Source organism: Podarcis bocagei, assembly GCF_964188305.1.
Source record: "Podarcis bocagei genome assembly, chromosome: 9".
Classification (NCBI taxonomy): Eukaryota; Metazoa; Chordata; class Lepidosauria; order Squamata; family Lacertidae; genus Podarcis; species Podarcis bocagei.
This window is the reverse complement of record NC_138134.1, coordinates 62,746,849-62,773,460: the sequence shown is the minus strand read 5'-3', so window position 1 is coordinate 62,773,460 and position 26,612 is coordinate 62,746,849. Positions and strand designations below refer to the sequence as shown.

Sequence of the window (26,612 nt, the reverse complement as noted above, 5' to 3'; positions counted from 1 at the left end):
TATATATACGGGTTGCATTTTCATGACGGCGTCTAACATTCCCTATTTTTTTCCTATTGGGCTGTGGGTGTGGGTGCACTTTTTTGCTTGAGGTGGTTGCTAACAACTGTCTAATGAAATATGATTATGTATCAGCTTTCCCCTCGGTTATAAAGCATCTATAAGTAGGTTACTAATGACCATTATAAGGGCACTTTTTAGTGTGTTCCACTGCAGGGACATTAATAACACTCAGCAGATTTATTGCCATTGCAGTAACTTTCTTTCCGGGGCATTAATAATCATATGACAATAATACCTACCAAACCACCCATTTTTAACAATGAAGGTCCAATTGGGCTGTAATGGATACAGTGGGAAACTGAGGGGCTAGTAATAATCAACAGGTCACTGGCTTATATAATGAATATGTTGCTATTATAGCTCCCCCAAAACTGTTATTTTGACAGCAAAATAACATTAAGAACCTTTATGCGGAATGGCAGGGTGCAGAAAATCTAACTTTATTCTTATGCTATAGAAAAGAGTGCTGTGTTCTTGAGGTTTATATTTATTGGTATTTTACCTCTATATCAAAGTCAGCAGGGATGGGGAGGGTACATATTAGTGTTGCTCCATCAAGTACTATGCAAGCTAACTGAGTAATTCTCAAAGGGGTTGTGTTTAGTGTTGGGCTATAATTTTTTGCTGATTTGGGAAGTGACAAAAAGACTTGAGAAAAATATATTGGGTGATATTCAAGACTAGTCCTACTCAGAGTAGGCCTGTTGAACCTAATGAACATGGCCAGAGATGCCAGGTTGCCTCCCAAAATTGAGGAGACCTGGTGTGCAGTGTGTGTGTATGACGTCATGTGTGTGACATCGCGTCCTCTGGAGGAGACCAAGCATTTTGGCAGAGTCAGGCGCTGAAGCTGCAATGCACATGATGTATGCCAGGCCCTGTCAACACAAATATCAAGGGGGCTGAAGACACATCAGCCCCTTATCGTTGGTGTGCCTGAACATAGCTAATATTAATCATTGTGGGCGTTATAGCATTGTAGTCCAAATCATGTTGTTGCTTTTTAATCTTTGCAACTGAAATGCATTGAATCTGTATCTGCAAAATTGTGTGTGTGTATGTGGGAGAGAAAGAGAGAGAGGTACGCATGTCTCAAACAGTTTGTGTATAAACAGAAGAATTTGGCATTAATCCAGCCTATGAAGGCTTTGGAGGTTCTGTTTCTTCTGCAAATATGAGCACAACTCTCACTGACAGTAATGTGTATCCTCAATGCAATAAGTGAATTAAGGGGAAAGCCTACTTGTCAGTAATACTACAGGAAAAAAAGATTTCTTACTACTTTTTGAAATAATGCAGTCAGTTCAAATAGTGCTGTTCAGTGTCATTGAAGATAGCAGCGTTCTGAAATCCCCTTCTACCTCCCTACATTTTAAGACTGTAATTTTTGTTGTCTTACAAATAATGAGTCTGACAGGCGGCAAGAGCTGATGCTGCAGGTACTGTATGCAAATCCATTCAGGTGAGCTTCTTCCATTACAAGCTGAGTCTTTATTTTCTTTGTCAACATGTCAAGCCACCTTAATACTGCTGAGGCAGGATAGCAGACTCGATAAAAAAGTGTAATAGAGTAAAACATTCTCTTGTAGTCAAATAATTTATAACAATGGGCTTTAGGAACTGACATGCTTGTGATTGGCTTGCAGTAAGATTGGGGGAAAATGAAATAATAAAAAAAAGCCATTTGGCTTCATCAGCAGAAGCAGAAGATTTTATATGCTTAGATGATAAGAGCATCTCTTTTTCCTTCTGCCATGTTTTAAATAGAATTGCCTACAGAATTCTGTCATAGAAAAAAAGCAAATAAATTCAGCTGCATTCAGACACATTTTTGCTAATCCTCCAGATCTTGAGGACTGGGTATGGGTATTGGATTAAGTGTCCTTTTCTTCCCTCTGTCACATGGCTTAATATAACACTTCTTGGATTAATCAAACCATAGTTTGTTCTCATGTCTGAACAGGCGAGCAATGGTGTGAGCGAGCCCTCCAAACCAGTATGTACTAGTAAATTCTTGTAGCAGTAAAAATTGAAGTTCAGTAGTTTCATTGTAACATCCTCACATAGCCATCCCCCCAGTGAAATTGCAAAAATCCAGGTAACTGTTTTGGCCTATTACTTTCAATACTATACAGTCGTACCTTGGAAGTCGAGCAGAATCCATTCCAGAAGTCCGTTCGACTTCCAAAATGTTCGAAAACCAAAGCCAATCGGAAGCCGCAGAAGGCCCGTCGGACGTTTGGCTTCCAAAAGAACGTTTGAAAACCGGAGCAGTCACTTCTGGGTTTCGATCGTTTGGGAGCCAAAACGTTTGAGAACTAGGCTGTTTGACATCCAATATATGACTGTATTTGTATTGTCATAATGATGATGGCCATGAAATGCACATACTCAAGGAAGCAGGAACAGAAGGTGAGAGAAGGGAAGCAGAGGCAGATAGACAGGAGTGTGGACACAGAGTAGGGCAACATGTGCAAGAGTGGCAGCAGGGGTAGGGTGAGCGAGAGCAGAGTGGGAGCAGTGTGGAGAGCAAGGACTGGGTGAGCTGTGCCACATTTATTTAAATATTTAATCCCCAAAACTGATCTGCATAGGGGGAGCAAGGCCTAACTAAACCATGTAGGAGCCAACCTTGCCAAGGGCCAGGGGTCTCTCATCTTTCAGCTCCACCCTGAGAGCCAGTGTGGTGTAGTGGTTAAGAGCGATAGACTCGTAATCTAGGGAACTGGGATCGATTTCCCACTCCTCCACATGCAGCTGCTGGGTGACCTTGGGCCAGTCACACTTCTTTGAAGTCTCTCAGCCCCACTCACCTCACAGAGTGTTTGTTGTGGGGGAGGAGGGGAAAGGAGAATGTTAGCCGCTTTGAGACTCCTTCGGGTAGTGATAAAGCGGGATATCAAATCCAAACTCTTCTTCTTCCAGGTGAGTAGGGAGGTCTTCTTGCTCCACCACTTCCTGGGGCCCCACAACTGAAGACACCAGGAGAAAGGCAGGCTTCAATAGCCCATGCATCAGCCCCACCCTCTCCCCACTGTCATTGTCACATGTGTCTGGTTGCTTGCCAAGCCCCTCCACTGGGAAAATGGTATAGTGGTAAATGTCATGGGCTATTGCAAGCTGCATTAATAACCATATTGTAAAACTCCACCCCCAGGTCTCAGTCATGGGCAGGCATGATGCAGACTCTTGTCAGCAATCAGAAGAGGAAGAAAGAATACCAATAAAGTTTGAATTAACCAGGTTGAAAGTTAATATATACTCAAGGTCCAAAATGGCATTTATTCCAATGATCTAACCTTATTTTAGAAACATTAAACATTCAAGCTTCAGCTTAAATAAAATAGTTTAATTTCACAGATGGGTAAGATGATGCCTTGATGACATTTCTGTAGTCACAGAAACAGTTCATGAATAACTAGGGAACTCTTGTGTTTGTTTTTCTGTCCTGTAACTGAGCCCGCCACGCAAGCATACCTTGTAGCAATATTGGGTCTCATGTATAGGATAATAATGCAATATCAGCAGTTTGGAAACGCAGTGTAATTGGATTCACACACTGGAACGAACTAACAATGTCACTGGGGACAAGGAGCAATCATATTAAGCAATGTTCATTAGAACATAAAATGACTGTGGTTTTTGTTTAAATTATCGAATACTTGTGATATAGTAGAAGAGCTGGTGCTTAGTTGAGATACTCAAGTCTATATTAATCCATTTTGGATTACTCTTGTTTACATGTGCATACAAGAATATTTTCCCATGATATTTGCTTATCCCCCCCTTTTTTTTTTGCAATGCACTCCCTCAGTCTCTGTGATTCTTCCCAACAGAATTTGTTATTTGTAGCTTATTTATTTACTTAAGAACATTTAAAACCCACTTAACTTTAATGGAAAAAAATCCAAGTGGCATACAAAACTCAATAGATAAAAAACATATACAAACGTTAATCCCCACATCTTTATAACAATGGATAAAATGCAAATCAACATTTACAAATATAGGTCCCAGCTTCAAGCAAATTCAGAGGTCACAGCATGGACCAGTTGAAATAAATAAAACAGCAAAATAAATTTCAGCAAAATGGAAATGTTTATACATTATAGAATATAATTTTGTATTTCTGCAAACCATTTATTTACTTATGGAATTGTTTATAAAAATGTTTATATACTGTTGTATCATAAAAATATATTACAGCGGTTTACAACAATATAAAAACATTAAAGCAAACATGCACGTGGCAGGTGCAGTTTTGACTACACAGAACACATTCCCCACACTTGGGGAATAATTATATATATGTACTTTTTATTCATAAGGCATGGTGCAGAACCTTTCGCACTCCCAGTGTTATTAACAAAGTTTGTAGACCACTTGATTGTAAGAAAACCTATACAGTTTACAAAAATATAAAATTGAACATTAAAATTATTGTTAAAACAGTTTAAACATGTAATTAAAGGGATTCAAAAGATGATTAAAATCAACAGTAGCTAGAAAGATAATACAATTAACTCCTACATGTTCGGATAGGCTTGCCTGAACAAAAGCCCTTTAAGCAGGCACTGAAAAGAATACAGCAAAGATTCCTGCCTGGTGTCCTTAGGCAGGAAGTTCCAAAGTGTAGGTGGTCCCACACTGAAAGCAGTTTCTTACAAAAGCAAGATGAATATTGACACCTATAACAGTGTCAGTTTTGCAGATATAAATGGTTGAGAGGGCATATATGGGGTAAGGTGATCCTGCAAGTAAACTGGTTCCAAGCTGTTAAGGACTACGGTATATACTAATAGTAATACCTTGAACTTGACCTGTTAGTTGTTAAACTCCAACTCAAATCAGCCCCAGACAGCATGGCCAATGACCAAGGATAATAGGTTTTGGAGCCCAACAACATCTGGAAAGCCACAGGTTGCCCACCCATCAACTTTTCTCTTTTTTGTCATCTGTCAGGTGGGATTTAAGCAGCAATACTCTATTTTTGCCCAGTGGAAAAGTCCTTCATTAACAACCTTTTTATCAGTGTATGTTGGTCTGTGTTGGCGTGATGAGCATCAGATCTAAGCTCCAAAATACCACTTGGTTCAATGTTCTGGAGCTGAGTCCGTTTAGAAGTGTGAAACACCAAAACCATTTTACCAGGGCTAAGATTAAATGGCTCTCACCTCTAAATAGTGCTTACCAATTGTCTCCACTGGAGACCACTTTTCACAACAGCTGCTGCCAGGAGCCCACAATGCCTTCAAGAAGTTAAGTGAAGCTACTCTGTATGTAAATAACGCTCTGGCAAAATGACAGAGGAATTAAGAAGGAAGGGAGAAAAATGTGCGTGTTTCAGCTGAGATTTGCAAGGAAATGACAGGTCATTGAGATGGAGAGGTATGAAACAGCTGCTCCAGATGGCAGGAGATGCAGAGAAGAAAACTCCTGGGTCAAAGTGGACAAAGTTTTTGTGCAGGGAGCCTGCTGGCACTGAATGAATAGAGCTGGCAGGAAAATTGATGGTGGAGGATACGGAAAGGAGACCATGATAAATTAAGGCAATGAGGTTTTGTTCTTTTTCTAAAACACAGGATGTGTCTGAGAACACATTGCTCTAGGATGTCCTCATAACGTGTTTTGACTGGTGTGTGGAGGACTTACGTTATAATGCAATATCTGTTATATTGTGATGATTAATGCAAGGAAGTAGGAATGTGATTGTCTCTCAGCAATCTGCATTCTGATGTAGAACAGGAGTTTTCACATTTTCCCCACCTTCAGGGCATTGTCCGCTAAGAAAGCCATGGAACCTCTGCTCCTTTAAGAGCAGGGGTAGCTAAACCCTTTTCCAGATTTGGTTGGACATCAACCCCTGTCTTCCTTGTCCATTGACTATGCCGGTATTTGGAGTCCAATAGCACTTGGACAGCCCCAACTATCCAAGTTGTGCATCAAAGTTGTGAACTGGGCTACAAATGCCATTAAATATGAGACATTCCAAAGGGTCTGCTTACACTCACATTGTATCTGTACGTTGCAGAAGATCAGAAGTCAAAGTGTGAATTGTCCTTCAGAGAAACATGTCTTCTGTTCTTGGTTCTTTGGGGTTTCATTGAGGAAACCCCCCAAAAACTTCAAAAAACTCCAACTTTCCCTAGATTACAGTAGGGATTTTTAGTGGTGGCCAGATGCAAAGGAATGAATCACTCCCTATTTTTTTGTAGTTATGTAGAAGGATTTTCTATAGGTTAAACTTTCCTTGGTCCTGTTCCTATCAAGGTTTCTGCTTCGGTACATGGGCTATGTTGTTCTCTGTATCTGGCCACGCTATGGTTCATCATAAAGTGAAATATACTCTGTTGGTTTCAGTGAAATTTGGTAAGGAGTCTTAGGGTCAACCATTGTGATGACAGATTTAGGATCAAAAACATAATGCTGCAACTTTCAAGACGGGTAACACTACTGTACATGGACCTCAGCATTGTACCAGCAGAGCAATGTAGTTCAAGGCTACTATGCTAGCTGCACTCATTGTAATTAAATGTGGTATAATGGTGGATCGCATGTCCACCATCCCCAAAGCAAGGAATTCAGGATCATGATAGGCAGTTACAGTACAACTTAGATGCAGCATAGCAGGTTGGACTTGTAGGATGCTGCTGTAGCTATGCTGTCATTAACCACACTCCCACCTGTTGTTGATCTTGCCAGCTGCTGTATCTTTTATTGCAAATTTATGTTCCCTAATTGTCATTTGCAGGAGCCATCCTAGCTCGCCAATCTGTTATAGTTTGTAAGGTTATTACCTCCGTCTCCTGGCTGCATTCCATTTTGGATTACTTATACCATGCCTACCATAATTTCTGCAAATCATTTTTTGTTGTTGTATGGTCAGACATCCTCCTTATTTTGCCCTAAAGTAGATTGAACCCTTGCCAAGCATCGTTAACAAATTTCTTGGCTTGCTCATAAACAGGTGGCTGTGCTGAACTGCAAACTAAATTCATGCCTTTGAATTATCAGCAAAACGTGTCTTCATGCATTGCATCCTGAATCTCTGCACCGTTCATATGCAGTACTGCTCTTAATTATTCACATGCCTTCTTTCTAGGGGCAATATTTGATGAATCTGCAAAAAAGGATGAGGAGGTATTTCGCATGGCAGTTTCTGATCTCAACCAGAATGATGAAATCCTACAGACGGAGAAAATCACAATTTCTGTGAATTTTGTGGATGGCAACAACCCATTCCAGGCAGTTCAAGAAGGTAGGCTTTCTGATGGTGGAATATTTTACAGCTTGTGTTTTGGTATAGATACATACTTCTGGATTGTGGTCTCCTTAATCATCTGCATTCAAGCCAAACATGTACATTGTTGACTGATGAACTTTTATTTATTTATAAAATAGCAGAGCATGGGAATTGGCTTTGGTTTCGCGATGGCAGGTTGTGAACTGGCCAATGGTTGGATTCCATGCAGCAGGTCAAACTGATAAGGTGTTTCTTGTTGACTAGCGTTAAAATTGTGATGACTGACCTGGAATAGCAAATCTTGTTTTCATTCATGTTAATCAATTAGGGAATGTAGAGGAATATGACAGAATTAGTTCTCTTAGTCTATAGAAATTGGCTTGGTCTTATTGTGAGAAAAAAGATTCCTTTCCCATGTTCTCTTAACATTTATATTGGTCAAATGTTAGCATATATTGATTACCTAAAATATGAATGTAGGACTTACTAAAATGAATGTTTATTTGTACATGTTTTTATATTTTTGTTAGAAGATGTGAAGTTTTAGCTAGTGCTTGAATTACAGAGGGAGGGAGGCAAAGAAGGTTTGTCCCCTTATGTCTTATGATGGTTTTGCTAGCCATTGTTTTAGGAGGTGGTGGGTGTGCTAGTGGGATGCAGGATTGGAACGTACTGCAGACACAGGGTCTCATTAATTCAGTATTTCAGTCACTGGTTTATAATGGATAGACTGATAACTATCCTTCACAAGGGGCAATAGCTAAGGCTGTGATCCATTATGTGGATCATAGTATCTAGCACCCAGGTATTGCTTGAGAGTATCCACCTTTTATAGTTGGTGGAATGTGTTTCCATTAATACATTCAGTATAAGTGTTATTTGCTGTACTTCTGCTTTTGTATGGGCGTGCTCATAGGATGTTTTGCAGATAACACTGGTGGATCACTTTGAAAATCAGTCTACCTGTTCTCAAGTAATTGTTATTAATGTTGTGCTTTGTAGCAATGATTGCTTTCTTATTTCAGCCAGTGGTTTGTATCCAATGCTAGTTGTGCTTGGAGTAGACCCATTGAAGTTAATGCACATTACTAATTTAGGGTAATTAATTTCAATAGGTCTACTCTGAGTAGGATTTAGTAGGCTACAGCCAATACGTTTTATTCACCAACTGATGTTTTGTGAGAAGAGCTCCTTCAAAAACAGCAGTACTGTATGTTTCAAGACTTATTTTCAACAAAATAGGCATATCAGGCAAATGCACTTAAACAGTTCTTCCTAGTAACATTTTTGTTGTTGAGCTTGTATCTTTGTACAGTTATCAGTGGCTGATTATGATTATCATTGCTTTCTTTTGACATCCATTGTTGGTAAGTGTGACAATTTGCCAATTATAGCAAGACTGAAATTGGTACTACATTTGGTTTTCTCAGAATATTGGATTTAGGTTCTTAGGGACCATTATTACATGCTTGAATTATTGTGTTTAAGCATGTATTTCTATGAAAAGGAAGTAGGGGTTAGCTTTGTGACTGGAAGCTGGATAGCTTGTACTTCTCTTTGGATGTTTCTTAGGATTTAAAATTGGAATTCAATAAGCTGTTAAGGAAAGGAAATGTTTGATGGGGTGAAGTCAGACATACCAGCATGCATGGGTGGGAAAACTCCAGTTATTATATTAAGATTGCATTTAAGAAAGTATTTAGTAATACTGAAGCTATTGGGTTCTCTCACTGAGGGGAGCTGATCCAATCTTCTGCTGAAAGCTTCCTAAATCTTACTAAGTTTCTTAAACTGTAATGCCTTTTAATGAGTATTTAGATATCCTTCTTAATCCCCATTGTAGTTGCCTTCTGAATTTCAAAAAGGTGGCACTCTTTCAGATTTGGTTTAGGAGAAGAGAGATTTCAGTAAATATTTCAAACAAGGATTTCACACAGCACAAGACAAACACCTGTTCTTGGGTGTAATCCAGATTAAATGGTGAAATGTGCATTTCCCTGCACACCCAGGAGTGAGATCTCAAGAGACAAGAACCAATATTGGTAAACCAATATGAAACTCACCTACTGCACGCATATTCAAGTTGCATAGACAAAAGGATAAAGACCCTCTGGATCTTTACCTGAGCAAGCCTACCCAGGTTAGATGCCCAGTACCCATCCTTAAACTGATGTGAACCTTTCATTGCTAGCTCATCATGGTGAGTTAAAGGGCACCTGTTTGCCCATCCCACCCAGCTGTTCAGTGTTTGGAAGCATGTGCCCCCAGATTCCAAGGGAATTATACCAATGCAATACTCTTGAACTTGTCAGAAATGTTACCAATGTTGGTTAAATATCTGAGAGTGCCTCAGAGGTGAATGCTCACATTTACTGCCTAGTGACACAGGCAAATATCAAATCACTCAGCTTTGCAGGGGCCGAACAAACTCAACACCAGGGGTAAAGCTCTGGCCATACAAGATTCTGAACGAAGTCACGTAGGTGCAGCCATCATTCTGTTTGTGGAGTTGGGGAACATCTGGAATCTGAAGATTTAGACAGCAGGGACTTTTGTCATGCAAGATCACAGCCCAATATTAGGCCACTTCAGATAAAGCCCTCACTCATTAAAAAGTACCGTATGTGTTGGGGGGAGGCATGCAGAGTAGCCTCACTACTGAGACATATGCTGACCACGTGTTTGGGGTGTGACTACTGATGTACAGGCAAGCCTGCAATGAATAACGATTCCCTTTGCACATATATTCTTTTGCGTTTCACACAGCAACTGAACAGATGGCAAGGGTGGTACTGGTGGGTCAATCCCCTCCACCCAATGTATGAGGGACCTTGGTTTGTATACCTTTTAAAGAGCTTTTGTTGGGGCAAGGAGTTTCATGTTTTCATGACCTTACAGATGCTGAGTTCATACATGAAGCTCAACACATGTGCCTTAAACTAATACCTATGAAGTAGTGGAAATGCAGTGGGACTAAAAGCTTTTAACATACAGTGGGGTGTTTTAACCACATAATATTAGACAAGAAGCCAAAAAATGCTGCAAAAGGGGTGCTGGTAGAACCCACTGCCTGTTGCGGTGTAGTGGTTAAGAGTGGTAGTCTTGTAATCTGGTGAACCGGGTTCGCATCTCCGCTCCTCCACATGCAGCTGCTGGGTGACCTTGGGCTAGTCAGACTTCTTTGAAGTCTCTTAGCCTCACTCACCTCACAGAGTGTTTGTTGTGGGGGAGGAAGGGAAAGGAGAATGTTAGCTGCTTTGAGACTCCGTAGGGTATTGATAAAGTGGGATATCAAATCCAAACTTCTCCTCCTCCTCCTCCTCTTCTTCTTCTCCTCAGTACACATGGTTGCTGGTTGCCATAATAGTTGTTACCAAGCTCAGCTTCTGCCAACAGCAGCAACAAAAAAAGGTTAACCGCATATGCTTCCATAAAAAAGTACTGCTGAAATTCTGTGCAATTCTAATTAATTCCAGTGGGATCTGCAAATGAGATATTGATGGCTTCTACAACATTTCTTACTTTGATAGCAGAAATAAGAACCTTATACCTAATTATAAACTAGTCCTAAGTCACTCGGTATGAAATTTTGTAGGTAAGTGTAATTGTATTTCTCAGACTCCTGTCTCTCTATTTTATCAAGTGGTCATCCTTTTCAATCTCCTTGTATAAATTATTATGGTACCCTGAGGCTTCGTCCATATAGATCTCAGGGTAACTGGCGAATACTTCTCATTTGATTTATGAAACTTCACTTACAAAGGTGAGTCATATTTTTTCCTCCCCAAGACTGGGGAAGAGATATCTTGTAAGTAAGACTAGATGTGGCCTCAGGAGACAACTGCATATATTATAAAGTGATGAAATATAAGATTCAATTGGATTTAATAATAAAAGAATTCCCTTCATAAAATATTATGGAGAAGTCCTGAAGTTAACATGGGTCTGCAGAAGCTGACCCACATGTTCCAAAAATCCACTGATTTTTTTTTTAAAGCTGTTACTTAGGTCTATTAGAAATAGGTGCTGCTGGCAGGAAGATAAAATGTGTTTCTATGCGCTCTGGCTTCCACCACAGTGTTCCGTTGCACCAGAAGCGATTTAGTCATGCTGGACACATGATGTGGAAAACTGTCTATGGACAAACACTGGCTCCCTTGGCCTGAAAAGTGAGATGAGCGCTGCAGCCCCATAGTTCCCCTGACTGGACTTAACTTTCCAGGGTCCTTTATCTTTTTACCTATTAGAATGGATTTCTCTGGTTATGATAGACATAACTATACAAATTCTTTCCCCATAGAAGAACCCAACTTGGAAACACATACAGAACCCACAATCAAACCTTAGGCATACATACATAATTTTATTTTATGTCACCTTTCCACAGTTCCACAGTTCAAACCATGCTCAAGGCAGCTTATGACATGAAAAAATGTATAGCTACAACCTAACAAAAGTAGTCATAAACAATAAATAAAGCATTGAAAAATATACAACCCAACAGAACAGTTTCCACGTAAATCACAACAAAATATAAAAGAAAGATACAAAAAACCAACATCATCAACAACTCCTCAAACAACCCCCCCCAACAACCCCCCTGAGCCCAAGAGTGTGTTCCGCAGTCTCACCTTTTGTATTTTGAATCAGCAAGGAGATGGGGAAAGGCCTGTAAAACAGGCAGCAGGTCTTCTAGGACTGACAGCCAAGGCATGTTTACTTGGAAGTAAGCCACATTTCCCTTAATTACCTAATAAGTCATTTGCTATACCCATGGTTTCTGTTTATTCTGCAGAAATTGTCATTTAGGTTTTCCTAGGAGGAAAGAGGGAGATAGACAGAAACTGATAAATAATCAAATTTCACCTTTTCTGGAACATAGGACCTGCCTCAGCTTGCATCAGACTATTTGTTTGTGTCGCCCAGTATTGTTTCTTGTAATTGGACACAGATCTCCAGGGTTTTCACATCATCAGTTATCTACAGAATGGAAACAATGTAAAACTTTAAAACAATGTAAAAAGTAATTAATTGTGTACCATTGTGGACTTAAAGCCAACAGCAATGATGTGAATTAATACCAATTAAATTTACTTAACTAATTTCCATTCCTGACCACAGAGGAACAGAAATGTCTGCTTCCTTTTTCTATTTCCATTGGAAGTCAACCACACAAAACTGAAGGCAACCCAACAATTTTTCAGGGACCAGTTCCAGCAAACCAAGGATATGGAACCAAGAAAAAGCAGCGTACTTTCTCTTTCCACCTTTGTGAATGTCAGAGGTGATTTGAAGAAGATCTTAAGCCACCCAAGTGGATGCCAGTCTCTTCACAACAGTGTTATTGGTTGTCCCTTTGGTGACAGCACTCCCCCTTCACCCCCGAATCTGGGCTGTCATATATCATTGTCCGTCTTGTTTCTTGCTTCACAGCATCAGTCATGGAGCATCTCTGCAAGGCTTAGTACTGCCTGAGGCATTGCTTACACCTGGATAGCTGTTTGTTCCATTCAGTGGGTTCAGCAAAGAGGCACCCTCTTCGACAGCCTTTGCAAACTCTGGCTTTCAAATCCTTCAGAGTTTCAGCTCTGTCAGCTTGAAGCTCTGATCTCATAAATTGGACTTGCCACACTTGCCTTCTTTGAGCCTTTCAAGGATGCGTCCTGACAGTAAATTTCAGTGCGAGAGTTTTCTGTCATTTATATTGTTGACTTTGAAAAAGTCCTTTTATTTCTGTCTTTATGATGTGCTCCTAAAGAGTTTGGCAAACAAGTATCAGCTTTTTTGATAAATGCATTCAAATACTTGCATAAATAGTTTCCTAAATCTTGGAGAGGTCTTGCAAACACATTTGTATAGGGGCCTTGTTCTTCTCCTTCTCACTCCTTAGCAGGCCTGATCCACACCTCTAAAGGGGGGTGGTGAGTAATCACAGGTGGCAGCAGGCCCTTGCCACTGCCATTCATTTGCTTGTCCACTTGAATGACTGAGAAAGCGGTGATGGTGATAAGGAACAATCCCTCTCTTTAGCAGAAGGGGGACCTGTAACCCTCCAGATATTCTTAGACTTCAACTCCCATCATCTCTCAGCACTGACCAGACTAGTTGCTGTTGGGAGTTGGAGTCCAACAATATCTGTAGGACCACAGGTTCCTCCATCCCTTCTGTTGATGGTATAGCCCCCTCTCAGATTAGAACAAAATGGCAGGTGAGCAAGTTTGGTTGGCTGCTCTCGCCATTCTGCACTTGCCTGTTTGCTTAGGCCTGCAAGCAAATGGTAACTGTACCACCTGCCACCTGAATCTCAGTCTCTGTCAATCAGGTTCTTAACACCCCCCCCCCCCCCGCAAAAAAGCATTTCCACCTCTAAAGTCCTATTAAAGTAACACATAAACAAGACACATAATAGAATTCATAACTGTATTATCTATTCATTAAGATGGACTACATATCAGATCACAGCTGGCTTAGGGTGAAACTGGAGCTGAGTGACAATGGGCTATGGGCTCATGCCCCTAAGGGGCTACCAAGAACTGCTGACCTGAGTCCTCTGTGGTGAGCTGTGTCACGACAGCTTTTTAGTGAAGAACCTTCTGACCTGATTCAGTCCAGGCTGACAGTTGCCTCCTTCTGGTCAAGAAGGAATATAAAAGGGCACTTGGTCTCCGTGAAATTTTGCTTGAACAACAAGGTCGATCTGAACCCTAGCAAGTCTTGCCTTTCTGGTCTTGCTATTCAGTACTGAGTCCTGGCTTGTTCTCCTTCTGGTTTGCCCTCTGATCCTGATAGCTTTTCAATATGGACTCCTAATTCCTTGGTCGTATTTTACAGCCCAGCCCTGATGGTTGTCACACTGACACCATACATTTAATGCACATAAGAGTGCCGGGAATTGCTGCAGTTCCCAGGATTGCTTGAGGGTGTGGATGTGACAGTGACACTGTATTTGGATTCATCTGGAAATCCATGATGTGCTTCTGTTGGAATGCTTTGGATATAGTCAGTTTAATCAAAGTATTTCACAACAAACCAATATGCCAAAACCAATGACCAAGGCCCCTCATACTCATTCTGCAATTTCCTCTGTGTCTCACCTTGCTATAAATAATTGCAAATGTCTTATGCTTGGCAAGTGTGAAGAATAGTGCTGGCCCTATTATAATTTGAGCAGATACTGACTGCATCCTCTGTCAAGTTGGTGTTAAAACACACACACACACACAAAAAGTTGCCTTGGCTAGGGAAGAATAGAAGGCAGTGAGCCATAGCAAAAATATTTTATTTTGGGCACAGAGTAGCAGAGGTTTGATGGGAAGAGGGATATGTGAAGGTTACAGCTGGGATTTCATTGAAGGAAAGTTTTATGTAAAGAAATTATGGCCTGGTGGATACAGCTCCTCCAGTTGTTTGGGCGCTTGAAGTGATGTGATAAGGTTGTCCTTTCCAGTTTTTCTGATTGCCACAGAATCCAGTTCAAAATCCACACAATTCAAAGGCTTGGATTCCATGCCCCCCCCCAATGCTTTTTGAAGCACTGTTTATTAACTGGGGCATGTTCAGGTTGATATTAAACCTTTAAGAGCCAGTGTGGTGCAGTGGTTAAGAGCGGTAGATTCGTAATTTGGTGAACCGGGTTCACGTCTCCGCTCCTCCACATGCAGCTGCTGGGTGACCTTGGGCTAGTCACACTTCTCTGAAGTCTCTCAGCCCCACTCACCTCACAGAATGTTTGTTGTGGGGGAGGAAGGGAAAGAGGAGATTGTTAGCCACTTTGAGACTCCTTCGGGTAGTGATAAAGCAGGATATGAAATCCAAACTACTACTACTACTACTACTACTACTACTCTTCTTCTTCTTCTTCTTCTTCTTCTTCTTCTTCTTCTTCTTCTTCTTCTTCTTCTTCTTCTTCTTCTTCTAGCAGGCATGTCCAACAGGTAGATCACAATCTACTGGTAGATCACGAGGTGTTTCTGGTAGATCCTGGTAGATCTTTGGCCCCTCAGTGATCTCCTCCCCCCCAAAAAAAAACGAAAAAGGCTCAACAACTCTGACTCCCCCAAAAAAGCTCCACAACTTTGGCTTTCCCAAAAAAGGTCAACTACTGTGTTTCATCCAACGACAATGGGTAGATCACTGCCACTGTGAGTAGATCGCCGTCTATTGGGAGTTGGACGTCCCTGCTTTATAGTATCACAGTTCTTCACTGCCTTTCAGTTTCCTTTCAAGTCCACTTTCTCATTCCATAATAAAATGATCTGATGTAAAGTGTTATGTTCATATTTAAACTCAAGGGTGAGGGAATGAAATCAGTTTTGCATTTTGAAACATAAAGCAGCCAGGGTAGGTGAGGATGCGAGAAAGAAATACAGACACATTGTATATTGGCTAATATTTCCTCTGTAGCATGATAACTGGTTATTTTGTTTTATGTCTTAAGTGAATTCTGAGCCAGATAGACCCTCTTTTCACCTACTTATTATTCACACATAATTGCCTCAAACCACAATTTGTGATCTGGAAAGAAAAAAGGGTTCTATGTTTCAGTCTACTATGGGTGCAAAATGGATATCAAACAGAAAATGGCATATTCTGAAACTTACTTAGATAGCTTCGAGCGGTTATTCAGAATAATGTCCCCTGTGAGGCCATTGCTGCACCTGTAGGCTCCCTGTTGCATCTGTACCCCATGGTGGATTTACGTAGTGGTTGCAGCCGTGCTCCATCAATCAGTGTTGTGCTGCTGCCATTTAAAAATTCTCAGAACACCCATTCCTCTAGAGCATTGTGGGAAATGAAAATGGTGGCCCATGATTTTCCACATTGCCCCACAGCAATGCTGTGTTGGGTGTTTTAAGATACTGTGAAAAAAATTTTAATGGTGGCTTGTGATGCAACCCATCCTGCCATCCTGCTGGAGCATTGGAACTTCAACAACCAGGTTCCCACCTCCCCCAGTTTTTCTGGGTTTGTCTTCTTGGATCTACTCCAGGCATGTTCTGATAATTTCACCCACCATATGAAGGACATTTGGCAATATATATATATAAAAGGTAGGTGTTGGCTTTTGTCGGTGAAAAACATTTTAAAACATTCTTGTTTACTTTTGATGGCTGTTCCAGGCAACCCTGAAATCCTTGTTTGAGAGAATGTTGTTAACTGTTTTTTGAATGCTTTAAAAAACCATCATTTTTTAAAAAAGTGTTTTATTTTTATTATTATTGATGTGTTTGTTGCCTTTGAGTCCTTTGGGAGGGAGGGAGGGAGGAATATAAATTGAAATAATAATAATATACTTAAAATATTTCTCTTATGAGTCATATTTGGTGTCTTTGGTAGAATCTCAGGAACACAAAAAGGTGAAGCAAATAAATACTACTCATAATGGACCCGTTTTTCTTCCTTGCTCTCTTCTCATTCCTTCCTTCCCTTCCTCTAACCCCTTAGTTATTTGACTTGTACCCAGTCATGTAAGGTCCCAAAGCTTCCATCTCTCCCTAAAGGAAGATCTAACTGTAGAACTTTACAATATGCTTAAGTCTCATGCCATCACTGGGCTTAAATTGCTTAACTGTGTATTCGATTGTGCCCAAAATCTATTTTCTTTCTGGACTAAAGATATAATGCTTATTAAAAAATTATGCAAGTGCAAATGCTTGTGACGTGTTCAAAATCCTAATTAGTCAAATTAAAAATATAAACTGATCAGTAGGTTTAGATAACTGTTTTCTCCCACCCTGTCTCAATGCAGTTCCATAGGGCACTTCATACTTTGCCCTGTCTAAAATTCTTGGTGGACTGCAATTGCAACCCATTGTTTTGTTTTCAGTGCTGTTTGGTGAGCAGCTGATACTGTTGAAGTCCTAGGACATGGGCATTGTGTGACTAGCACCCCATAAACATTACTCCAGTCGGATCAGTCAGTTGGGTGAACTGTGAAGCAGGTTATTAGCTTTTGAAATGGACTTGAGTTAGAACTGATTGAAGATGATTCAATCTTGGTATGGGATTACAATGTTCTGTTTCTAATGAATGTGATTCTTGATGCCCTTCTATGTGAACAGCTATAGATTCTGGTTAATTGCATTTTCTATTGTTTTGGAAAAAAAATCTAATCCAGGTTGTTTCATCTTTAACTTTTTTTTAACAATTCATCATCTGACATAGCCAACAATTTCCTTTGATAAATTCAAAGCAGTATTATTTTACTTTTCTTTTAAGAAAGCTACATGAATTCAGACCCATCTAAATCATTTCTGTAGTGTGCTGATGGCCACAGACTTTTGCACAGATCTAGAAAAGAAATATTTAAGTGAATGAGTAATGTGGGTTCCCTGATCTCCAAAATTAGTCACCTTGCACTAACACTTTAGTCACCTTGCACTAACTGGTAATCAGTTAAGCTTTGCACAGATTATACACATTGAAATTAATAGACCTAATTTAACCATGTTAATTTCAGTTACAGGTAGGTAGCTCTGTTGGTCTGCCATAGTAAAAAAAAAAAAAAAAATCCTTCCAGTAGCACCTTAGAGACCTACTAAGTTTGTTATTGGTATGTGCTTTCGTGTATCTGAAGAAGTGTGCATACCTGAAGTGTGGTATCTGAAGAGATGCTCATGCACATGAAAGCTCATACCAATAACAAACTTAGTTGGTCTCTAAGGTGCCACTGGAAGGAATGTTAATTTCAGTGGGTCTGCTCTGAGTAAAACTTAGTTGAATACCACCCATAGCCCAAGATCCCTACCTCCCCTCCCCTCGCCCAAAAGAAAAATTGTCTCTGGTAGTCAGAGTGAAGTATTATGTGGGGGCAAATAGCAAGCCCATTATGATTTGTACCTCATTGGTACGAGCTGTGTAATAAGTCTGTTTCCTTGCAATCCACATAGTTTCTGGCAGGCTGATCATTTAGCTTTAATAAATGAACTTTATCTACATCTTTTGCTTATCCAGTTTCATTTCATTTACTCCTGGTAACCCCATATCAAAGTGATGATTAAACTGATATTCCCTGTTATTAATCATTCTGATGGTCCACATTGTGTATTTCAACATTCATTTAGTTAAATGAATTAATATTACAAACAATAAATGAAGACTGCAGTCCTATGAATCCTTTGCTGTAAATAAGCAGTGCCATTGTATTCATAAACATGAATCGGATTGATTACACTACATAAACAGGAAGGCCTTTCATTGGGAAGACCGTTCATTGCCTACAGACAGCCACCCAGTCTTAAACAACTCCTCACCCACAATAATACAACAGTCAGACTTAACATGGACACTGGTACCAGAGCCTGCAATAAACCCAGAGGCCAACTTTGCTGCTGCATACACCCGGACAACACCATTACTGGCCCAACAACATCAAACATACCATCTCAGGACTATTTAATTGCTCATCTTCTAACATTCTGTATGCCATCAAATGCCAACAGTACCCTCCAGCCCTCTAAATAGGCCAAACAGGCCAAACCCTACACCAAAGGATAAATGGACATAAATCTGATATCAGTCATCACAAGACAGAGAAACCAGTAGGAGAACAGTTCAATCTCCAAGGACATTCTATACAAGATCTCAAAGTAGCTGTCTTATTACAAAAGAATTTAAGAAATAGACTGGGAAGAGAAGTTGCTGAATTGCAACTTATTACCAAACTTAAAACCATGGAGAGACCTGGTCTGAATGGATACATTGGATTCTTATCTCAATATACATGATAAAGCTATTTTTAGCCATCTCACCCCTTGCTTTTTCCTGTCAGACCAATTGCAGTCGTTAACAGTCATCAACAGGTTTACCACACCTATAAGCCAGTCACCCATTCTCACCACCCTTCTGAGTAATACCCCTCCCCACCCTCTCACTATATATAAGGTTCTGGTGACTTCTGTTTCAGTGTATCTGAAGAAGTGTGCATGCACACAAAAGCTCATACCAAGAACAAACTTGTTATTGCTGTTTAGTCATGTCCGACTCTTCGTGACCCCATGGACCAGAGCACGCCAGGCACTTCTGTCTTCCACTGCCTCCCGGAGTTTGGTCAAACTCATGCTGGTAGCTTCGAGAACACTGTCCAACCATCTCGTCCTCTGCTGTCCCCTTCTCCTTGTGCCCTCCATCTTTCCCAACATCAGGGTCTTTTCCAGGGAGTCTTCCCTTCTCATGAGGTGGCCAGAGTATTGGAGCCTCAGCTTCACGATCTGTCCTTCCAGTGAGCACTCAGGGCTGATTTCCTTAAGAATGGATACGTTTGATCTTCTTGCAGCCCATGGGAGTCTCAAGAGTCTCCTCCAGCATCATAATTCAAAAATAACAAACTTAGTTGGTCTCTAAGGTGCTACTGGAAGGAATTTTATTTTACTTTGTTTCGACTACGGCAGACCAACATGGCCACCTACCTGCAATAAGAGCATGAGAAGATCCTGCTGGATCAGACCTATGGCCCATCCAGATGCCTTTGGGAAGTCCCCCTAGCAGGATCCAAGCAGAAGAGCACTATCCCCTCCTGTGCTTTTCAGCAACTGGTATTGAGCATTGCTGCCTCCAACCACATGCCTAGGATCAGATTGCTTATATCTATTTCAGTATGACACCTTCATGGATGTATACATAAGGTATCTTTCATACTTACTATTTTGCAATTCATTCACCTTTCCTGTTCTGTTTCTTTCTGATATGGAATATCTTCGACAACCAATATTTTGCCAGCCTTTTGCAATAGTATTGTCCTAAGTCAAAATTCCACTAAAAGTACCAGAGGTCTAATGAAAATTAGAGCCTTTTTGTAATTTTGATCACAACAAATACTATTACTAATGCCGCCTACCTATGTGGTCAGATGTGAAGTGCATGTTGCAGACAACAGCAGCGTGATGTGGCTTAATTCTGTGAATGAGGGGATAATAAACCATAACTCTTCAGAGACAAAGCCCAGAGTGAATTATGAAGGTCATTTCCTTAGGTGTTGAAATTAATTGCATTTTAGCCAGGCTTTCTTTATACAGCACCTTACCAAGAATTTTTTTATTAAATATCAATTTATGAAAGACTTCTCTGAACAAAAGGGAGTAGTTAACAAGGACAAATTTGCAAGACAGGCAAGTGCCTTATTAGAAGACTAATCATATCTTAAAGAACATAACCTGTTGCATTTTAAGGAAACTCCTGCTATTGAATTGCCATTTTAATTGTATAGCTAAATGTCAGTGTGATCTCAGCCCAGGTGATTATTCATCCCTCTGAAGCAATCTTTGATGATTATTATCATATTAAACTAAATGCAGTGGCTTTAAATCCTAATTCTTATAAGATGAACAGGGGGCCTGGACCTTAAGTGTCCACAAGAAATTTCTGCCAGAAAAAGGGGGGATTTTTAATCTCATGCCATCTCCCATACTGCTCCAGAGATTTATCTTAAAACAGATTGTGGGAGTGGGGGAGACAGGTTGCTGCAGATGAAAGGGAGATAGGCTGAAGTTACTCCCCCCTGCTTTTTATGGGAATATCCTATGAACAGAACTCAACTCAGCTCCTAGCAAAAGCCTAGTTAGCACCTAAGCTGTGGCATCTGTGGAGACACAATCAGTTTGTATGGTTATCCATCTTCAGCAACATTTCCATGTTCTGCGTGATGCACTATTAGTGAAAAGTTTCAGTTTCATGCCTTGGCATCATATAAAGCCAAATCAGAGTGGAGGCAATTCTTCTTGCCCTCACTCTGGAGCTTTGTACAGAAAAAAAGAGAGGGATCATCATTCAGTTTCCAGTCCATATCACTTATGTATGTATTTGTTCACTTATAAGTCAATTCTAATCTGTTTCTGCATTAATATGTGCTGCTTCTTTAAACAGCAGTACACATTTAAATATGTATTTTTAACACATTCTCCAAAAATGCACATTTCTAAATGAATTGTAATACTTTTTAAAAGCTGAGAACTGTGTAACAACATTTCTAGAAGTTTGAAACCTAATGGATGAGTTCTGATATGCACATTAGTCTGGGAGCTGCAGATCAGGTCAGTTCATATTGAAGTTCGTAAAGAATAAGTGTTTCAAGTTCCGTACAAAAGACACTGGTGCCTGCCAGCAATTGGGAGCATGAACTTGACGTCTTCTACCTGAATCATGAAACAAAGTGTTGGCAATTGACAGTTTTGTGGAACTTGACACACACCTAACAAGAACCTCCACTTTCTGCTTGGAACTTTCAGTTCCGCTCTAATAATGATACAAAGTTCTTAATTAGCTATTTCTTGCCTCATATACATTATTTCAGTAATCTTTTCTTATAGCTATGTAAAGTAGATCAATATTACAGCCCACACTTTATAACTTGGTGGGTGGAGGCCTGATGGCTTAAAACCACCTATTGGTTTTAGATGTCATTATAAACCATGGTTTACCATGATGTAAGTGAGCCTCTGTGAACCTTCGGCTTGTATTGCTCTCTCGTTCCTGCTCCTCGTTTGGTGCAACCGCAGGGAGGAGTTCAGAAGCTTCTAAAGTTTTTAATTAATTGCAGGTTGTTTCATCTGAATCTGTCATACTGTGGTTAATCTTAACTATGCTTTTAAACAAGCCAAATTAAAACTAAAATTGGCTTGTTTCCAAAAATCAGTTAAGATAAACCACAGGTTCTGTGGTTGATCAAGCAACAGAAACATCTCCCATTTTCAGGTGTGTCAGGGAAAAGTGTGTGAACATGAAAACCTGGTGATCACTGCAGTTCATTCCCATCATGCTATACTAGGCTTCCTCAACCTTGGCCCTCCAGATGTTTTTAGACTACAATTCCCAGCATCCATGATCACTGGTCCTGCTAGCTAGGGATCATGGGAGTTGTAGGCCAAAAACATCTGGAGGGCCAAGGTTGAGGAAGCCTGCACTATACCATGGTTCATTGTGATGTTTAACCACAATTAGCAAGTTCATGGATTGGATAAAAATTAAATCAGTAACTTCTTGGACAGTTGCGCAGTATCTGTTTTGCTGTTATGGTGCTTACTTGGTTATAGGTAAGTTGGCTTTGTTATAGTTAAACAAAGGTACAGGTGTTGAGTTTACTGCAAGTGTAAGAATTCTTCTGTCAAAGTATTTTGCATGAATTTAGTTTAAAGATGGTTAACTTTGAACTTTGTCCATGGAGAAATCAAAAGTGTTTTATTTCTCTGGGTTACCCAGAATTTATAACTCCAGAAGGTTCGGAAATGCTTATGGAGTGAAAAATCCAAGAAGTGTCCCATAGGGAAAGGAAGGGAAATATTTTTATCTAAATCAAAAGTTAACACCTTCTGTGAGCTGACCTTTTAAGCACCTCTTCTAAGCATATGTCAAACCATTCACAGTCTAGAACATTTTGTGTAATGACAGGAGGTCAACCACATGCTACTTCTGTGGAAGGCAAAGTTATCGTAGGGCACTCATTTTAACTTGCCCTTGCCTGCCATGGCAAGATTTAAATCTTCATTAATCACCATCTAAAGGCTAATTACCACAGCGAACACAGCAGCCCATTAAACACTCTTACTGTAGCATGCAGTTCAGCAACGCAGTCTGAGAGCACAGCATTTAAGCATGCAAAATGTATAATTTAGTTTTCAGTTTGGTAAATTTTACCAATTCAATCACATTGATAATGACTTTTTAAAAACAGCAGCAGCAAACGTTTAATTTCTGAAAGCAGTAGGAATAGTCCCTTGGTGACAATGTAATCCTTGTGGTCATTGCCACATAAGATTTGTATGCATATTTTCAGATATTATTAAGGCATTCTTAGACAACCCTCCTTCTTTCACTTAATGTGGTTTACAGCCAGATCCAATGCAGAATAAGAGGAAAGTAGTGGTTAAGAGCGGTAGACTCATAATCTGGTGAACCGGGTTTGTGTCTCTGCTCCTCCGCATGCAGTTGCTGGGTGACCTTGGGCTAGTCACACTTCTTTGAAGTCTCTCTTTTTTTCCCCAAGTGAATTTTTATTGTTTTCCTTACATATTCTTTTCCAACAAATTGTAATAGCACCATACATTCCCTTTGACTCTGCCGAGTCGCGACCCCCCTCCCTCCCCGCAACTGGTATATTTATCCTCTTTCCATCGCGCACATCATTCTCATATTAGTACTATTATACATTGGAGGTATTATGTCAATCCTGCTAGTGTCTTGACCTCTTTACAATTCTTCTTTAAATATTCAATAAATTTACTCCAGTTATTTTGGTATCTTTGATCTCCCTGGTCCCGGATCCTCCCTGACAGTTTGGCAAGTTCTGCATATTCTGTCAGCTTCTCCTGCCACTCCTGAATAGTTGGTATATCTTGTACTTTCCATCTTTGGGCCAGAAGGGTTCTCGCGGCAGCTGTAGCATACATGAACAAATTTTGATCTTCCATTTTAATTTCTGTTCCTATTAAGCCTAATAGACACGCTTCCAGTCTTTTGGGGAAAGTATATCTAAATATTTTTTTGAGTTCATTATAAATTGATTCCCAATTTTTTTTTACCTTATCGCAGGTCCACCACATATGAAAATAGTCCCCATATGCCTTTTTACATTTCCAACATTTTCTTTCTTTTTTCCTATACATTTTAGCTAATTTTACTGGTGTCAAATGCCATCTATACATTTTTAGCAAGTTTTCCTTTAGAGCCATGCATCCTGTAAATCTCAAACCCTCCGTCCATAATCTTTTCCACGCATCCAATTCAATGTTATGCCCAATATCAATTGCCCATTTTATCATTGATTCCTTTACTTCTTCGTATTTTGTATACCATTCTAGCAATAAACTATACATTCTTGATAAAATTTTATCTTTACAGTCTATTAACTCGATTTGGAATTTCATTTTTTTATCTTCGAACCCATTTCTCTTTTTGTCTTCCTTTAATAAGTCACTGATCTGATGGTATTGCAGCCACCCTGTTAACATCTTTTCAATTTGGTCATATGGTTTGAGCTTTATCCCTTGGACTGTTTTCCTAGTAATATCCTCATATGTTACTCTTTCCCCTTCCATGTTTACTTTTTTTGTTGTCAGCACCTCAATTGGTGATATCCACCACAGTGTCTTTCTTTCCAGGAGGTTTTTATTCTGATCCCATACTTCATATAAAGATTTCCTAATCACATGGTTTAGAAAACCTTTATATACCTTTACTTTGTTGTACCATAGGTATGAATGCCAACCCACTGCCTGTTGTGGTATAGTGGTTAAGAGCAGTAGTCTCGTAATCTGATGAACCGGGTTCGCATCTCTGCTCCTTCACATGCAGCTGGGCTAGTCACACTTCTTTGAAGTCTCTCAGCCCCACTCACCTCACAGAGTGTTTGTTGTGGGGGAGGAAGGGAAAGGAGAATGTTAGCCGCTTTGAGACTCCTTCGGGTAGTGATAAAGCGCGATATCAAATCCAAACTCCTCCTCCTCCTCCTCCTCCTTCATTGAGTTACATGAAGCTGCAATCCTATGTACGCATAGTTAGTATTAAGTTCCATTGAACATTTTTTTATTTACTGTATATGCCACCTTTCAGCCTGGAAAGCCCACAAGATGGCTCACAAAGAATAAACATGCAAATGCAAACAGTACAGATGATAAAAATTCAAAACAAAACCTTAACATTTTAAAACAAAACACATCGTTTTTTTCTGCCACAAAGGCAAAGACCATTCCTCACAATCACATTTAGTTCTCCTTGCCCTCTGCAACATCTGTTCAGGCTTAACACCTGAGACCAGCCAAAAATCTGTTTGGATAGGATGGAGGAGAGGAAGGTGGGGGAACTCGAGAAAACACCTAGTGGCTATCACAATATAAAGGAATTTACTTCTTTATGGATGTGATCTTAAGGATTTTTTTCTAAGAAATGAGTCCTGTCGTACTCAGCACAACTTATTTCTGTATGGAGATGCTTAGAATCAGGCTGTAAATGTGGTAGCAGGCTACTGTGGTTTCAGAGTCAGATTTGAATTTGGGGGGAAATTGGAAACTTTGTTCCATTGGTTTTCATAATTCCTCCTCTGCATGCAGGACCTTGTGAACCTCCAACTAATCTAGAGAGTTGGGGGAAATTTCCAGAATAGCATGGACAGTTGTGAGTCTTCATTGGATCGCAGTCCTTTCTGTGAATGGAAAGACCCCTTCTGTTATCGGGGAAGATAAGAGAAACTGAATAATGATTCCATATCAATGCCCCCCCATCTTATTCCACACTGAACTTATTTTTAAGAAACAAGGTTATGCTCATATGAGCTTGACTGTGGTTAAGGCTAGCAGGGTAAGGTCAGGTGAAGTTTTCATCTGAGAAGGAAAAGTTTGGCGGAGGTACAAGACAGTCTCAGTCTGCTCCCAATCTCTTAATCATGGTTTATACGTGCATATGCTGGACCACTATTTTAGCAATTGGTGGAGCTCTTACATAACCATATTCACAGCTGGTAAACTACAAGTCACCACAAAGAAAATAATCTCAAATATTATAGTGACAGTTTGCTTTCAGATGATACAAGTAGCTGCCATCTTTGCTTTTGGATTATTTTCACTGTTACCAACATTTCCCCTCCTCTGTGTTTTATGACTTCATACCATAAGAGACCTTGAGCTATGCCTTCCCATTTCTTTCTGTATATATGATTCCTTGACCCACAGCAATCTGAAGACTGCAAATACATTTTTAAGGATTTATTGGGCAGCCTTGTCTGTGTCACAAAGGAAAAGTAGTACTCATATTTCAAGCAACAAAACACCTTTACCTCCCACCAGATGATCTTTGGGTCAATAAGACATTCTTTAGATAGGTTTCTGGACCTTCAGTGTAGACAGAACACTATCAAGAGCCTCTCATGACAAAATGTGATGTATTGGACTGCGGCAGAGTAGTGTGAGATAAGATAATAAAATACTTTATTTTGCCAAAGCTATTTGTGAAATAAGACAATAGAGCATTGCAAATATGGATCTGCTTTCTTAAAAAGCAGGGGTGTGGAACCTGGGCCCCTTCAGATGTTACTGGACTTTAATTCCCATCAGCCCCAACCAGCAGGGCCAATTCAGGTCAGTGGGGCCATGCTCTGAGCACACACACCCTTATCACAACACAACATGCAAAACAATGCCACTGTTGTTACCATTCCATAAGTGCCAGTGGCACAGGCAGCAAGGCTCTTTCTACTGCCATCCCTGAGCATTCTTTTATGGGGAAATGGGACTCATTATGCTGCTCACAATCACTGATTTGCTGTATGGCCATTACAAAGGAAAGGGGGAGACATCTCCTGGGCAAGAGGCCTGCACTGAGC

General features: G+C 40.1%; 1 protein-coding gene across 7 annotated transcripts in view; it reads left to right on the top strand.

The window, feature by feature from the left end:
• The window catches only part of GRID2 (glutamate ionotropic receptor delta type subunit 2), an 849,518-nt gene that overhangs the window by 169,508 nt on the left and 653,398 nt on the right, over positions 1-26,612 (top strand). For all 7 annotated transcript variants that reach the window (XR_014011362.1, XR_014011363.1, XR_014011364.1 and 4 more), the window contains exon 2: positions 7,166-7,321. Coding sequence is in view for 4 of the 7 variants with exons in the window: in XM_081206978.1 (XP_081063104.1) it covers positions 7,166-7,321 (156 nt within the window). In the remaining 3 variants the exon portion in view is untranslated. The remainder of the gene's footprint in view (positions 1-7,165; positions 7,322-26,612) is intronic.